This window comes from Neolamprologus multifasciatus, chromosome 6 (assembly GCF_963576455.1).
Source record: "Neolamprologus multifasciatus chromosome 6, fNeoMul1.2, whole genome shotgun sequence".
In the NCBI taxonomy this organism is placed as follows: domain Eukaryota; kingdom Metazoa; phylum Chordata; class Actinopteri; order Cichliformes; family Cichlidae; genus Neolamprologus; species Neolamprologus multifasciatus.
In genome coordinates, this window is record NC_140444.1 from 5,869,874 (window position 1) to 5,887,634 (window position 17,761).

The 17,761-nt window shown below is 39.6% G+C and overlaps 3 protein-coding genes across 3 annotated transcripts in view; 1 reads left to right on the forward strand and 2 right to left on the reverse strand.

The window, feature by feature from the left end:
* frmpd1a (FERM and PDZ domain containing 1a) overlaps positions 1–17,761 on the reverse strand; it is a 434,267-nt gene that overhangs the window by 397,325 nt on the left and 19,181 nt on the right. The window lies entirely within an intron of this gene.
* LOC146516248 (perforin-1-like) overlaps positions 1–17,761 on the reverse strand; it is a 579,062-nt gene that overhangs the window by 7,202 nt on the left and 554,099 nt on the right. The window lies entirely within an intron of this gene.
* LOC146516249 (myeloid-associated differentiation marker-like) lies at positions 15,738–17,506 on the forward strand. Its single transcript, XM_085163419.1, has one exon. It carries the CDS (start codon positions 16,420–16,422, stop codon positions 17,293–17,295), a length of 876 nt encoding a protein of 291 aa, XP_085019545.1. The 5' UTR covers positions 15,738–16,419; the 3' UTR covers positions 17,296–17,506.

The window sequence follows — 17,761 nt, forward strand, 5'->3', positions numbered from 1 at the left end:
CATTATCGTCCTTCTGGCAGACAAGAGTAGGTGTACGCTTTTGCCAAACCAGAAAGGCTATCATGAGAAAATGTTATCACTGCTCAGTGACAAAAATATGAGCCCCTGAAACAAGACCCAGGTGGTGGTTAGAGGAAGAAGGTGATAGCAGCATACTATGGACCAGACCTCATACCACAGGCTATACTCAGGGGAAGCTACACCAAGTCTGTATGGTTTACCGAAGATACATAAACAGGGTGTACCTTTAAGACCAATTGTCTTCGTGATCAACTTAGTCACCCAAGTTTCTGTCTTGGATCTTCAACCTGCTGGCAGGCAGCTCTAAACACCACAACCAGAACACCTTGGATTTTGTTGAGAAGGGAAGTGATATCATTATGGAGGCAGATGAAATATTGGTCTTGTATGATGTTACATGTCTGTTCACTTGTGTTCCAGTCACTGAAGCAGTGGAGGTAGTTTGTAAGAGATTGGCACCAACCAAGTGTGTTTGCTCTTGGAACTGTGTCCGAATCCCTCCAATGTCACATACAAGGCTCAGTACTACAGGCAGAAACATGGGTGTGCCATGGGTTCCTCAGTTTCACCTATAGTGGCCAACTTGTACATGGAAGAAGTGGAAAAGAGGGCTTTGTTATCCTACCCTGGAACACCATCAAGTCATTGGTTCAGATATGTGGATGACACCTGGGTAAAAAATCAAATCTCAGGACGTACTGCAATTCACAGATAACATTAATTCGGTGGACCAACACATCAACTTCACTAGGAAGGATATGAAAAATGACATGTTAGCCTTCTTAGACTCTGAGATTTCTATCAGTAATGGGGGACATTTAAGAGTTGATGTGTACCGTAAACCAACATATTCAGAACAGTATTTAAGGTTTGACTCTCATCATCCACTGGAGCACAAACTGGGCGTCATCAGGACGCTACAACACAGAGCGAACACCCTCCAGTCTATTGTGCAGTCTACCTATTCCAACGTAACTCCACCCCACTGCACAAAGCAAGTTCCATAAAAACATGGATGAGCATGTTTGGTGTGGAAGAACATGACGGGCCTACGCAGAATCCTGACCTCAATCTGATAGAACACCTTTGGGATGAAATAGAGTAAGCCAGTTCTTCTTGCCCGACATCAGTCTGACCTCACAAATGCACTTCTTGAACAATGGCCACAAGAGCTGATGCTGTTATATTAGCAAAGGGTTGGTCAACACCATATTAAACCCTATGGATTAAGATTGGAATGTCACTTAAGGTTATTTGTGTATGACTACAGACAAGTGAATACTACTGGGAACTGCCTAACTGTGCTTAATTTAATTCTCCCCAGACTTCAGGCCAAGGTGGGGGAATAGAAACAGTTTATTTGAGTATATACGACTGCAAGCAGCTTTCTCCCTCATTTTCCTCCAGTGTTGAATTGACCTTATTTGAGCAGGGCTGCTCTAACCCAGTGTTATGTGTTGTGATTTACTGTCCACGTAAATACAATAAGGACTTCTTAAATGACTTTTTAAAAAGCCTTAGCTTAATCTCACACAGTGGGTGGCTGGGCCTGCACATGCATGTGGGCATACAGTGAACCTTGTCTCATCCTAAAGCCTGCTTGTTTTAAACTTGATGATTTTAGATGCAGTGTTTTCAGATCATAAGTCTGTGTTATTTGACATTGTTTTGTCGACGGGTTGTGTTAAGAATCACGCTCCTGAATATAACCAGATGTCAGCACGTTTCACGAGTTGTCCAGCTAATTTCCATCCTCCACACTGACAGTACGCTGCTTATGCTGTCTTTTTACTAGACTGTATAAAGTTGGTATGCAGGTGGAATTCAGCCGATGGATCTAAGCATTATCAGGTATAGTTCATATGAATCTCTGCTACTCTTTCTGTACCTAACTCTGACCATAAACCAGTTACACATTGTTCTTTACTCTAAACCCATCACAGTACAGCAGACTAACCTGTTTATCCTGCACTAAACTAAAACTGCAGGGTATGGTCTGTGATCAGTTGCTGCTGATCAATGAAGAAACTGACTTCACAGCCCATTGTTAGCCAGTGGTGCTAGTTTCAGTCGTTATGTAAAGGTACTCTTTATAAGGTTGGGGAAACCTGCAGTCACTTAAAACTGAAGAGGCACTTGGCGCCTTGGCGCTAGGCACTCTAACGGTTATGTCACTGAAAACGCTTCGTCCAGATGGACAAATTCAACTTTTGGGGGATTTCCTCACCTGGATGATTGAGCATGCATCAAGACAGAATCATCATTTGCTAATGGCATACAGTGTTGCCAACTCCTTAGTAAGGAAAATCGCTATTGGCTGTCCTAAAAGTCGCTAGAAGTCGCCAAATGACGTCATCACCTAATTTGCATAATTTGTCATGCTAATGTAATTGACCCTGTACACGAGAAAATGCTAACTTCCTGGTTTGAGACCGGATGTGGGGTTGTACATTTCCGGTAGCTTTACTTTGCGGTCAATCGCTACTGCGAAGATATACTCCAAAATTGATGTCCAAAACTCGAAAACGGAACGATCGCGTTAAGTTACAAAGAGGAGAAGGTGGGAACACTCGCCAATGTTGTGTCATAAAAATCTAATGATCAATTTTGACGTTTAAAGAGTTTAGATCGATCAGTTGTTTACATCACTAAACACAAGCAGAACTGCATCACTGCAGCAGAAGACACATCGTCCACATTCAGAAGCACATCTCTGTATAGTGACTGGTCTTATGATTTAAACAGGCAAATGTTCAGCATTCAAACTACAGGTGAACAATAGTCAAACCAGATGTTTTCCCCGTTATGTCGATATCAGCTAGTCAAGTACACACCTACACAGCATGTTAACAAACCGTGAAAAAAAGCCACACAAAAAATTAATGATTGCTGGTAACGGTTTCTATACATTAGTATTTACGAAGAGTATGTTGTGACTTACCTTCAAAATTACAGCGGTCCCTCGCTATAACGCGGTTCACCTTTCACCTCGCTGTTTCGCAGATTTTTTTAGTGCAAGTTTGCATGCTTTTTTACGTCCTGCGTCCTGATTGCTGCAGACGATCTCCTCCGTCTCTCCTGTACAATACAGAATCGCTGCATCTATCGCTAGCAGTGTGACTCTGAAGTGCAGTGCTGTATGTCCACGATGTACACGAAACGTTTTGCACCGTCAAAAAATAAAATTGGCTACTTGATTTCACCTATCACTGGTTATTTTTAGAACATAACACCCGCGATAAACGAGGGACAGCTGAGAAATATAACGTTTGAATCCATTTTCTCTTTTCCCCTGAGGCGTGGGGGAAAAATATCGACAAGTCGATGAACATCATTTACAAATATATTGGGTAAATGCCCGAGACATCTATAGAAATGTAAATCGCCGCTTTATTTATTTATTTGCTTAACTTGTTTTGGACAATAAACAGGGCGCGAATAGGACACCGGAAACAAAGCTCCCCACAGGCGTTTCCGCACCGGAAGTAGCATATGCTAACGTGCACATAGTCAATTGTAACCTACGTTGTTGGAGAGAGAAATAACATCGTGGAAGAGACATAAAGTGAGTAAAAAACGTCCTAAATGCAGTTAGAGTTTATTTAGAACTACAAATTAAATTTCTTTTAGCAATTATTGTTTTTTAATGTCACAATTCCAACCCTGCTCCTTTATCCGGGCGTGGACAGGTGTTCTGGGAATTTCTCCTACCCCGCAAACCGTCCTACCCGTTGTTCCTGAGCATGTGCGCGCATGCGCACAACACAAAAAGGCAAGCTAAGCGTATCCGGCTGTGATTTTACGCTACCCCGTTGTCATATTTGCAGGAGAATAGGTAAGTAGTAAGCATTAGTACTTTTTATTGACGTTGATACTTGATTTTTTTTAAGCCTTTGTGATTGTTTGTCAATATTAAAGTGAAGTCGCTATCTGCTTTCTGCACAACTGTCGAATTTGCAGCTTCGGTGAAGTCTGCTGTCAAGTTACTGGACACGTGGTATTTGCACAACACTTTTGAGTCCGCAGCTTCGGTGTTTTAAGGCTGTTTCGGTAATGTCGTTATTTAATAAGTTAAATTATTTGCATTGTTAACTGCACATATTGAAGCTCATAAGAAAATGTTTGCTTACATTCGTAGATATGGAGAAGAAGTGGGAAGAGATTTACGCGTTCATTTCTGCGGGCTCCTACCCTTCAGGATATGACAAGGCTCAGAGGCAAAACCTCAGAAGATATGCCTCAAAATTCAAACAAAAGGGTCAGTAATTTATTGTTAATACTAACAACTCATATATGTGGTTAAATTAATTTCTAAATATATATTGTTTTACTGCAGATGGAGAACTCTTTGTTGGAACAAGAAGAGTAGTAAAAACCATGGATGATGCCAGGAAGATATTTCATGAGTTTCATTCATCTCCAATTGGAGGACACACTGGCACACACAAAACGCTAAATGCAGTGTGTTCCAGATTTTACTGGTTTGGTATGACAGTTGACATTAAAACATGGGTATGTATTAACTGTTTGTACTGTTGTTAAATAGTGTTTAAAATAAGCTAAGATAATTTTTTTGATATCAGTTAAAAGAGAAACTGTACACTTGTAAAATATAAATAAATATGGTTAATTAGTGATATTACAGTAATAACCTGTAGGCCTGGCAGAGATTTGAAGATGCACACAAAGTATTGTTGCTAAATTGTTTGTTCGTTAGAGAATATGTCATTAAGTGTTTTGTTTGTTTTTTTTTCACAAATGAGAATGTTGAACATTTACGTGAACTCCATAAATATTTTTACCTTAAAGATTCTGGAATGTGACCAATGTCAAAAAGTTGGGAAACCACTGACTGCTGTGCAACCGTTGCAGTGTATTCAGGTAAATATTATGCCACGTTTACCCATCAAACTATGCTTGTAGCTCATATTCATAAAGGCAGGAGGGTTAACTAATTTTAACCATCAATGTTAATGTGTACATTATACAAATTGTTATTCAAATTATTAATTTGTCCTTGATAGGTGTCTGAAGTGTGGGAACTTATTGGTATAGATCTTACTGGACCTCTTCCTAAAACTTCAAGCGGCTTCCAGTATATACTTACTGCAACTGACTACTTTTCAAAATGGGTCGAAGCTTTCCCATTAAAAACAAAATCTGCATCTGAGGTAGCCCAGCACTTGTGCTCCATTATATATAGACATGGCTGCCCCAAAAGGATTTTGTCAGACCAAGGCAGAGAGTTTGTGAATGAAGTAAGTGTTAAATAATTTTCAGTTACGTTTTTTAACTTTACTTCACTGGGGTCAAAGATTTTTTCTTGTGTGCTTGTATAAGAAGTATAAGAACCTTGTCCTTATCTGTTGAAGCTCAACTCTGATCTTTGCAAGTTATTGCAAATTGAAAGAAGTGTCACAGCAGCATACCATCCACAGACCAATGGTCTAGATGAAAAGACCAATGACAACATAAAAAGGTATGCCTAATTTTTATCTATCAGTTTTTAATAACATTACTTATGTTATTCAAACTTAATTGTTACTTAATAATTTATTAATTTCTTTACTTCTAATTAAACTTTCATTACTGTCTTTACATATTTCTATGCCTGCATTTAGAGCCCTCCGAAAAATGGTGAATGACCAGCAGAATAACTGGGATCTGTATCTAGATCCCACCCTGTTTTCACTGCGGTCAAAAGTACACACCACAACAAAATACTCACCTTTTTTCTGATGTATGGAAGAGAGGCAGTATTTCCATCAGAAGTGCCTGCTCAAGTGCCGGTGAGTGTTTGTCAAATTCTATGTTAGAACTAAGAATTGAAACCATTTAAGAAAAAAACCCAGTAATGTCTTTATGAATATGATATCATCTTGTTTTAATTGCTAATATCTACAAAATTTTAGATTTCCAACATCATTCTGCCAGACGACAAAAGGTACAGTGACTATGTACAGTCTGAAAGTGAAGCACAACATGCAGTTAATGAAACTGCACAAGAAAACATTGCGAAGTCACAAGACAAGCAAAAGGTTGCATACGCCAAGCGGGCCCTGAAAAAGTACAAAAATGTTGTGTACAATGTAGGGGATCAAATTCTGCTTCTAAATATGAGGAAACGTGGGCGAAAAGGAGGAAGACTTGAACCGGATTTTACAGGTCCCTACACAATTGATGAATTCAGTGGAAAATGTGTTAGACTGAAAATGCTGAGGGAAATACTTTAAAAAGTCTATACAGTATTGACCACATTAAACCCTATAGAAGAAGCCACCCTGTCCAAGTCTCAACTCCAACTGAACCTGTTGAGAGTAGCCCATCTTCTGAGATGTGGCCTTGCAGTCCTCAGCATCATTATGAAGCGCTGCAAAATAACAGATCCTCTGTCATTCAGTTTGCGCCAAAAATAGCTCAGGTAAAATCAGTCCAAGCACCAGAAGAGCTTGTACCAGTGACCCCCCAGAAACCCAGCACGCAAGAAAAAGGTGGCATAGCTAAAAATCTCATTCTGACCGGTTGGTCAATTGTTGCCAGTTTGGCTAGTCGAATGGATAGAATGTTTTATTTTTTTCTCCCCTCTTGCTAATTTTGACCTGTTGGTCCAATTTTGGCTAATTTCTGATTTACATAAAGCCACTCCCCTCTGGCATGTTTATTTTGTTGGCCCGTTGGCCCTTGTCTGCTTGTGGCCCGTTGGCCCTTGTCTGCTTGTGGCCCGTTGGCCCTTGTCTGCTTGTGGCCCGTTGGCCCTTGTCTGCTTGTGGCCCGTTGGCCCTTGTCTGCTTGTGGCCCGTTGGCCATTGACCGTGATTTTCAAATGGCAACTGTTATTACTAAAGAAACTTATCATATTTTGTTTTTTAGTGAAGTGGCTTTGGGCTGCAAAAGACACCGGGCGTGTGGAGGCAGTTGTTGGGCCATACAAATTGTATGACTCTTCTTTTCGCACACTGGAGGACAGTGGGTGGCTTTCTGATGAGGTAAGTGAAGTAATCATTTTTGGTCCTAGTGGTGGTCTGTAAAAATAATCTTTTAATCCAAACAGGTCATTGATGCATACCTGCACTGCCTCATTAGGAAACAAAAGGCAAGTAAGAACATATGCCGGTTATTTCACAAAAGTATTTTATACAATTTTGTAATCTTTTAAAAAATAAAAATCTTGCATTTTTCAGAAACCCGTGTATCAGTTGTCTTGCGTTGTTGCAACCTCTCTGTTTTCTGGGAAGTTTAAATGTGTCAGCAAGGTAATGTAGATGTTATATTGGTTATATAGTGTATGTTATGTAAATAAATCTAAACCTTTATAAACTTAAAAATATTCCACAGATGTTGTTTCCGGCTGAGGACATTTGGTTGTGCCCACTGAACTCTGGTGCACACTGGATCCTTGTGGTACATGTTCACACCTCATGTGTTTTTTCTCTTTTTGCTTTACTGTTCTTTTTAGCAGCATATTCTTATTTTGAAAATGCTTACAATTGATTATGTTTACTTAAGTGAGTGTAATACACATATTCTACTAAATACAATTTTTATTTTAGGTTGTCAAAATCTCCTCACAATCTGTACTGCTGTTAGACCCTCTTGGAAATGAAGGTTGTTATGAAAGGAAAGTTATGCGTAACTGGAGGTATTCATCATTCATTAATTATCTGTTTTGGGTTGTTTTGTTTGTGAGGGGTTTTTTTTCTTTTTATTTAGAGCTAAATGCTGGCTACATTTAAAAACTTGTTTTATTTTTATTAGGAATTTTCTGAAGATGAAAGGAAAGGAAGAGTCCCGAGTGGATTGGAAAATGGAGACTCTGCCACACAACAAGCAGATGGACTCCAGCAGTTGTGGAGTTTTAGTGTTGAAGGTATTTAATAAGCAATTGTATTTAATTGTATTTATTGTATTTAACTAGAATTAAGTTAATCAATTGCAATTACTGTAACATGTTTTACAGTTTGCCGAACACTACCTTCTGAGTGGAGAGGTTACTAGGGTGCTGTCCACTCCAGAAGCCATTGGGCTGCACCGCACTGAAATTGCTTGCGAACTGCTAGAACATCAAAGTAAGTAGAGTCATGTGCTTTTGTATTGCAATAGCACTTTCAGTTTTGTTTAAAAACTGTTAGGTTGAACGCCAGTGTGTTTCTAGGTAATGCTGATGACTACTGTGTGGTTTGTTCCATGCTGGAAGCCGATCCTGAGTCCAGTATGATTGAAATGGTAAAACAAATAAACCACAAATGCAATATACAGTAGCTTGCAATAGTATTCGGCCCCCTTGAACTTTTCCACATTCTGTCACATTACAGCCACAAACACAAATCAATTTTAATTGGAATTCCACATGAAAGACCAATACAAAGTGGTGTACACGTGAGAAGTGGAACAACAATCATACATGATTCCAAACAATTTTTACAAATAAATAACTGAAAAGTGGGGTGTGCGTAATTATTCAGCCCCCTGAGTCAATACTTTATAGAACCACCTTTATCTGCAATTACAGCTGTCAGTCTTTTAGGGTATGTCTCTACCAGCTAGAGACTGGTAGAGACATTGGTCTTTCACGTGGAATTCCAATAAAATTGATTCACGTTTGTGAATGCAATCTGACAAAATGTGGAAAAGTTCAAGGGGGCCGAATACTTTTGGAAGCCACTGTAGTAATTATTTTCTCATCAAATTCATAATGTTGGTTAACACACTTACACCCCCCCGTTCTCCCTCTTCAGGTGCAGTGCGAGTTTTGTTCCAGATGGGCACATTTTGGATGTGCTCATTATGACAGCAGCCTGGTGAACTACCTGTGCGACAAATGTGCATAATTTGTACACTGTTTCTTTTTCAGTTCTTTCTCCCTGTGTTCTGTTGGATCTATAAATGTCAAATATATGTATCTGTAAATATATTCAGTAAATATATACTGTAACTATAATGGAGTGAGTTCATTGTCAAAGTTTATATAGTCAGGTGTTCCAATCACTTCAATGGTGACAGCTGTATAACTTAAGCACCTTGGCATGCTGACTGCTTCTACAAACAAGTGCCAAACCATGCTACCTTTGTTATTATAAACTAGAAGCATAGTCTGACAGGAGGAATTACGTGCCAAAACATGCTACCTTTGTTATTAAAAACTACAAGCATAGTCTGACAGGAGGAATTACGTGCCAAAACATGCTACCTTTGTTAATAAGAGCAAGAAGCATAATTCTGACGGGAAAAATTACGTGCCAAAACATGCTACCTTTGTTAATAAGCGCAAGAAGCATAATTCTGACGGGAAAAATTACGTGCCAAAACATGCTACCTTTGTTATTATAAACTAGAAGCATAGTCTGACAGGAGGAATTACGTGCCAAAACATGCTACCTTTGTTAATAAGAGCAAGAAGCATAATTCTGACGGGAAAAATTACGTGCCAAAACATGCTACCTTTGTTAATAAGAGCAAGAAGCATAATTCTGACGGGAAAAATTACGTGCCAAAACATGCTACCTTTGTTATTAAAAACTACAAGCATAGTCTGACGGGAAGAATTACGTGCCAAAACATGCTACCTTTGTTAATAAGAGCAAGAAGCATAATTCTGACGGGAAAAATCACGTGCCAAAACATGCTACCTTTGTGAATGTGACCTACAAGCACACTTTAATGGGTAAAAAGAAGTGTCAAACCGTACTGGCTTTATGAATATCAGCTACAAACATACTCTGATGGGCAAAGTTAAGTGGCAAACCATCATACCTACTTAAATTAGTGCTGGAATTATTGTTTGGCAGCAGAAATGTGCATAAATTATGTACAGTAGGACATTTTGCCAAAGTAGGGCAGTTTGTCATATGGCAGCGTAAAATTATCCTACGGGTAGGACGTTTTGCCAAAGTAGGATGGTTTGTCAGAACACCGGCAAAAGTGACCCGAAATTGGCACTCTGGTGGAGTTAATTTGTGTGTGAGAGTGTGTGTTTATAAGTAGTTTTAAACCTTGTGGTCCACAAAACAGCATAACAGTAAAAGAAGAACTGACTGCGTTACAGTCAGTGCTGGAGCAGAGGCTTCGCTCATGCGCGATTCATTTGCAGTTTGGACGCACAGATGTGAACGTCTCCTGCCCTGATAGCAGCTGGGGGAGGACTATCAGTTGTAGCCACAGCTGCCCCAGGGCAGCTGTGGCTACAACTGTAGCTTGCCTCCACCAGTGTGTGAATGTGAGAGTGAATGGGTGGATGACTGGACGTGTAAAAGCGCTTTGGGGTCCCTAGGCGGGACTAGTAAAAGCGCTATACAAATACAGGCCATTTACCATTTACCATTATATCCTCCGCCCGTGAGCGCTTTGGCACGGGTGAGGCGCCCACGGCAGCACCGCTGCTTGTTGAGAGTAAGAGCGATATGCGTTTTCACGTCAAAAAGTCGTCATAAATAAGTCTCCAATAATACCAGAAAAAGTCGCCAGATTTGTCGCTAGTCGCTTTTTAGAAAAAAAGTCGCTAAGGGGGTCTGAAAACTCGCTAAATATAGCGACAAAGTCGCTAAGTTGGCAACACTGGTGGCATAAAAAGGCACATCCCTTTGATTAATTTCAAATGAGCATACGGCTGTGTCTCTGGGAGCGCGCAGGCATTTTCAGCTGGGAAGAGCAAGTAACTCACACACATACACACACAGTCGCTGCTCGTAATTCCGGTATCACGCTTTTAACAATTTTGGCGATTTGAATTTTTCGCTGCAGATGTTTTCGTTTACCTTATTTCTGACTGGCTGCAGGGCGCTGATCGATAGCCCGCGTGTGTGTGCGTGGATTAACTTTTTAATTAGATCTGCGTAGGGTTTTTAAACTGTAATGTTAAACATTCTGCTGTTTTAATGTATTTTACCGTAGGACTCCACTAAATGAGCAACCTAACAGCATTAAAATGGACTGATTATCTAACGATTATCTAAGTGACGCGCGTATTTACTCGTAAACTTTTTCGTGCGCGTTTTAGTAAATACTTTACACCGGTAAGGTCTAAACAGCGGTAAAGTAAACTGACTGTCCGTGAGGAGCACCGTTCCTGGGAATCACGTTACTGACGGACCTCTCAAAGTCTCCAACATCAAACGTCTGCGCATGCACCCTCTCTCGGCAAGCTATGAAACGTCTACCTACATCTGCTACATTAATTAGGAATTGGGACATTTAAAAGACTAGGGCTCAGATATGCAGCTTAATTCTAGATCAGTCGAAAAGACTATACACACAAATGTAGCCTCTTTACATGAGGTAACCCGTGTTCAGTTTCAGCCAGTATGGCGCTTTTGCATGACAGCAGAAAGTAAAGGTAGTCAGCTGGACTATTGCGCCAACTTGCCTCTCACTTTTTAAAAAAAGTTTTGTTTTTTTTTGTTTTGTGTGTGTGTGTGTGACCTTGTGTGTGCCAGTCAGTTGTGTGTGATGTGGCTGTCACAGCCTTGATTGTTACTCCCAGAGATTTATATGATGTTGATTGGACTAGAGAGTCTTATGCATGCTGCTGTACTAAATAAATGTGTAATTTTTGATTCCTGTTGTAGCTGTTGTTTTTCACAGTTTCCGTAGAAACCATAATACAGGAGCAACTTGGTTTTTTTTAAATATGAGTTTATTCATGCTTATTTTTGTCAGTGATCCAAGAGTCATCTGAGAGATGCTAGCATCAAACCAGGAGACTGTGTGTTCTTGTCAGCTTCTCTAATCGTTTGTCTTCATCTCGCCCAGGTTGCCCATTTATCATTTTATTATTCCTAGCTACCCTTGTTTTTTTTTTCTTTTTTTTAAACCTGTCTTGGTGTTCTTGATGTTTTTGTTTCATTAATTTATTTCATTTTATAATGCATAATATTGCTGGAGTGGAGGAATGGAAGAAGAAAAGGACCAGGAAAAAAGAGAGAAAACAATATATGTGTGTGTGTGTGGGAGGGGGGGATGAAGGATGAAGCAAACAGATATGCTAGGACTCCAACTGCTGCATCTGTAACAAAGCACACTCAAACGATACGCAGCACCTGAGGGCCGAAACAAAGAGAGGAGACCGAGGACAGTCAAGAGAGCTGAAGATCTGAGGCCACACTTCCCCATGACAACCGTGTGTCCATCCCAGCCAGAAAACGGCCACCTCAGCACGAGCTGAGGATTGGGTCCCAGACCCCGAGAACCACCCAACACCTAGCAGAGCCCCCACCACACGACAAAGAGGCCCAAGCCACCCCTGGCCACATCCCCCAAGGAAACAGCTCACCAATCACACCTAAACACTCAGTCAGATACCTCAGAGCCACCAAGTGCCCAACAAAGGCCTAAAATACCCATAGGTGACCAGGTACAGTGGCCAAAGTATGAAGCTGGAGACCGCAGTTTGTTTTCTGTTTCACCCACTGTTTAGTTTCATTTTTAATCACTGCTTGGTTAGAATTAGGCTCAAAAACTATTTGATTAGACTACAGAGAATATATAAGATGCCCTAACAGTAACACACATTTCAGGGTCTTAAACAATACACAACCAACCAGTAGTATTCAACCAACACAGACTGTTATTCTCATACACCATTTTCCTTTATTCAAATGCAGCTTATCTTTCTTTAGTTTATTTTTTAGCTTATCTTGTTTTCAATACTTTGTGGTCTGATGTAATCTGACTAATTTAGCTGAATAGGGAAACCTTATTAAGCTTGCATTAGATTTATATCAATTATAGCACATATTTGTCTTATAAATGCGTCTCATCAATAACCACCATTTTAGTTATAACTGTTTTTTATTGCACATTAAGATTTCAAGATTAAGTTCTTCTGCAGTAAAACCACTGAAGCCAACTTGACATTTCTAATGCAGTTCCTGGTAAGAAGTCAGTAAACATTAACACAATTCCAGCTAAAAGCTTATTCAGAGTTAAATCCACCTTTAGCAAAAAAGAAAGCTCGTGCTCTTTAATGATCTTGTCATGGAGAAGAGGAATTCAATCAAGAGATATTACCATTGTCCTTGTGAGTTTATTGATTTCTTGGCACACTGCAGTATGTGTATATTTTTGCCATGAATTATACCGAAAATTTCCATCCAGTTAACAATAAAAGTGCATATGAAGTCTGCTTTTATGGTTTGTTTCGTGTTTTTCGTTTGAACGCTGTTTGTTACACACTACCACCTACATCCATCAGACTAGATTTTAATAAAGGGTATCATGAAAAAAAGTTCATGTCTATTATTGGTTTAATAGTATGATGAAGTTCAAATTGTCTAAACTATGATTGAGGGTAAGAGTGAGCATGTGCGTGTCTGCGGGGTGGGTAGGTGGGGGTGTTTACACTGTCAATACATGGTGTTGGAAAACATTTCACAGAATTATTAGGCAGTCAGTGTTAAAATTACACCGTGTTAACAGTGTGAACTGTGCTTTGTGGTTGCTGCAACTTTTCTGACTAAACAGTACAGTACAGTTTATTAAAAGAACTATAAAGACTGATCTGACACATGATCAAACACACTGCAACGTTCGCAATATGTAAAAGTTTTTAGTATGTTAATGTCAACTTACATTCAGGATTTCAACGGAATAAAAGCACACAATACTATTTATTGTAAAAAAGAATGGTACTCAAACGTCACAACACTGCATCTTATTAGTTTTCTTTGCAGTGAATTGTTAGCCAAATGCCCAATACGCCTGAACACATACAGGGTAGATGCATTTAGTTTGAGACCTACAGAATGTACTTTTTTCATAACTGATTACTTGTGTCTCCCAGAGTTTTTACAAGTAGAATGGAAGCAGTTTGGTTGTCAGATAAAGCTCTACTTGTCAGAGTTTAAAATGTCCTTTTTGCTAAAGTTGGAGCTTAAACTGCCACTTAGTTATGCTACCATAGGCTCAGGCTGCTAGAATATCTCTCATGATTCACCAAGCATCAAAGAACCTCTCAGTAATAAAATAATTAGCTGTACAACCACTTACAGCCATCAAGACTCAAAACTAAACGCAACCATGAAATCATAAAAACAAAAGGCATCAAAATTTGAGGAAAAAAAATCACCAGGAAATGGTACGAGCCATTAGCGATTGACTACTCAATACTGTACTAAGTACGTGGTAAAAACATATGAAGTGAAATGTACGTTAAGCCTTTTTTTATTGTCGTACTATTTGTAATTTTCGGGTTATCATCACAATGTCAATCAGAGGGTAAAGGTTTTATTTAAACTCAGTAGGCTACATGGCATGTGAAGGCATTTCAGAGAATCGTGCTAATAACATTCAGAGTAAAAACATCTCTCACAGTCATCGCAAGAGAGACATCACTTCCTGTGATGTGGTGGAACCGTGCACTGTCAGTGCTGCAGGTTTGCAGATGCATCCCTAAAATAGTATAACAGCATATAAAGACTGGTATACATATATTCTGCTTTGCAAAGTTTATAAGTCAGTTAATGCAACAAATAAATGCATTAGCTGACAGATTTAAGCAGAATAAAAACAGCACAGTTCTTCTCTTTGTTGCCATATACCTACTTGGTAACAGCAAAGCTGCTACAACACATGAACCAAAATGTCACACTTTTCACACTAGACTCATATGGCTCAAGCATTTTTAAAACAAGCAAGCTTAATGTTTCCAGTCTTCTTTGTAAGTTTTCATTCACATATTAATATTATTAAATGATCTTACACTATGAATCAAGCATCATTGAGGATAGCACAATGACCAGGAGTTTACAGAAAGGGGAATTCAGTATATAAAAGATGACATGACGAAAGGGTTTCAGATGAAAACCTGCCACATTTCCCAAGTAAATTGTAAGAACTTGAACTGTTTTTAATTTTCCCTGTCTTAAAACCATCTATTAAATTCTTGTAATTGAATGGAAAACTACTAGGTTATAAACTAGTGTATATGTGTATATAAGGTGGATTTTCTTTGTTCATATTATAAACAAGTTCACCCTCTGCTGCTGCTTATCCATAACTACAGACAGCTTTCCATCGTTACTGAAATTCTGTGGCAAGTTTAAAAAGTTGCATTTCATTTTGTTACCACATGAGGGCACTATAAGGAATCAGAAATGTAAGCCATTCATCATGTGGGTTTTTACAGTAACATCTTGTAAAAAGAGATTTTTAAAAAAGGAACTTCTGAAACTTATCTTTGAAACTGAGATAAGCCTTGGTCTTAGATCTGGGTTATTGTTAAGCTATATACAGATGTGTTCAAAACCCTACACGCATCACAGCCATTACCTCAGCTGCTTATCAGATGTGTCTTTAGCTTTCTGTCAAAGTTTTTGCTCTTGAGACTGCGGTAACTGTGGAAATGGCGTATACAGCATCTATATATAACACAAACAGGACATGTGGCAAAACACAGAGGCAAAGTGATTGGTTATTTCCACAGAGATTATCTTGTGCTTGTATAAATACATGTACACACGGGAACACTTTTATATCTTCCCTGTGAAAACATGCATGCAGATAATTATGCACGCACACAGTGATTCTACATTGTAAATCTATTTACAGTGTATGCAAGACAAAGTCACACCCATGGATGCAATCAAGCAGTAAAATGTTTACAGCTTTCTTCTAGCTCTCAACACAACTTATTTCCAAATGTTACAAAAAAGTGAGGGGTGGGGGTGGTAGTGGCAGGGGGGGGGGGGGGTAACAGATGCTCTTTATAATATCAGCCTATTCTCCCCTGAGAGTACAGCAGGGAACACCCACAAACAGATCCACCAAGCAACTCTTAAATGATCTACAGCACTCCGCAGATCAGTGAATATTTTCCTAAAACAAATGCACGACATACATCTTCAAACAATAAAAAAAAACCAAGAACAGTTTCCCGCTCTATCTTATTACTGCTACTTCAGAAGAAAAAAAAGGAACAACGCTTCATGAGAACTGAAGGTAGGAGGAAGATTGCTCTGTTTGCATTTGCTTTTTATTGTGGCCATTTGCACCTACCTCCACTGAGACTGAAAGTGCACGGCTGCAACCTCAAAAAGGAAGTAGGCGAGGTCTATTTTGACACCAACCGTGCTTCAAAATATATTCCAAGAGGTGCTGTTTTGAAGTTTCATTTTGCACATATTTAGGTGCTGGAGAACGGAAGGAAGACAGTGAAATAATTTCATGGTTTAATAGCTTTTTTGTATTATTATGATCCTGTTGAGTTAACTGCTTCCATGGACACTACTGGACTATTCTTCAAAACCCTGATTAAACGGATATTTGTGGATTTATACAAGCTGGCTGAACTTTTGAACTACAAGATATAAAAAAAAAAAAAACCTTGAGGAACTGAGACTGAGGTATTGTTCAAGACGCCTACATATACTGCTGGATGCTAGATCGCTCAGTGTGCACGGTGTGACAATGCCTGTGATTGTACTAGAGGCCAGAGACTTCACCAGTCCCCTTTTCCTGGTGCGCACATTGGAAGTCCTGACAACCTGCACAGCATTCAGTCTTGTGGCCTCTGTGGAACATAGTAACACAACTTGGAACAGAACCTTTCGGATCTTCTGTATGTTCATCTGGTGCTTCTTCTTCACCATTACCCTGCTCATCCACATCCTGAGCATCATCCAGTTTCACAGTCTTATCCGAGTATCCTGGAAGAACCTAACTATGACGGTGGCAGTGTTGGGGGCACTGATGACTTTCAGTACATCTGTGATTTTCCCTTGGATGGTGATGGATCATAAGGGGGAACTACCACGTCCTGTGGCGGCTGCAGTGGCCTCAGGTCTCACCTTCCTGGCCTACACCTCAGAGTCAATTGTGCTCCGCACCCAAGCGCACGAGCAAAGAGGCTACATGAGCACCATGCCGGGTCTCCTCAAGATCATCCAGCTATGGGGGGGCTGTATGATCATACCTCCGGTTGTGGAGATGGTCCATGAACTCCGTAATGGAGTAGCATGGCAGCTATCGGTCTCTGGTGTGTCATATGGTGTCTGCATCCTCATGTCTCTAATTACACTGGTGGTTATACTAGGTGACTTTGCTGGGCGATGTCTTCTGCCTTTTGACAGATTTTTGGCTGGCTTCTCCCTAATTGGAGTACTGCTCTACATGTTGGCAACAGTGATTTGTTTTACCAAGATACTGCAGCTGAATGAAAACAAAAACGGCATAACACAACAGCTGGTTATTATGGAAACCGTTATATCCAGTATTACACTATTAGCTTACACAGTGGATCTCGCTTTCTCCATCAAACTGTTGTGTGACAGGGGTCGTATGTGAAGGTCCTCATATATTGTGTGAAAAGTGTTCTGAAGGGTGTAATATGGGGAAATAACATGTTGAATGTATGATAACTATAATTAACTTCCTAAACAGTTACTCATGATGCTTAACAAATCAAACTGTAAATTAGTTATTCAGAATAAAGAGTCTAAAAAAGAAAATTAACCCAAAGGCATTCAGACTAATAATAAAATTGTTTCCAATGTAACTGATACATGAAAGACTAATTATTTTCTTCTTTATTACATACCTTAACACAACCTGCAGTACCATCAGTTTAATGGGGCCAGTTGCCAGTTGCTAACACTAGATGGCAACACGACATTAGCAGTACCACTATTTAAATCACAGGAGGGAACTTTTAACTGTACATTACACTGAATGTTTATTTTCAGCAGGTGTCAGCTGCGCCTTTTTGTGAAGATAAAAACTGCTGTAAATCACATCCTTCTTTAATGCATTT

What these genes read in the sequence shown, in the direction of transcription:
- LOC146516249 (XM_085163419.1), top strand. Translation starts at nt 16,420, where the DNA reads ATGCCTGTGATTGTACTAGAGGCCAGAGACTTCACCAGTCCCCTTTTC.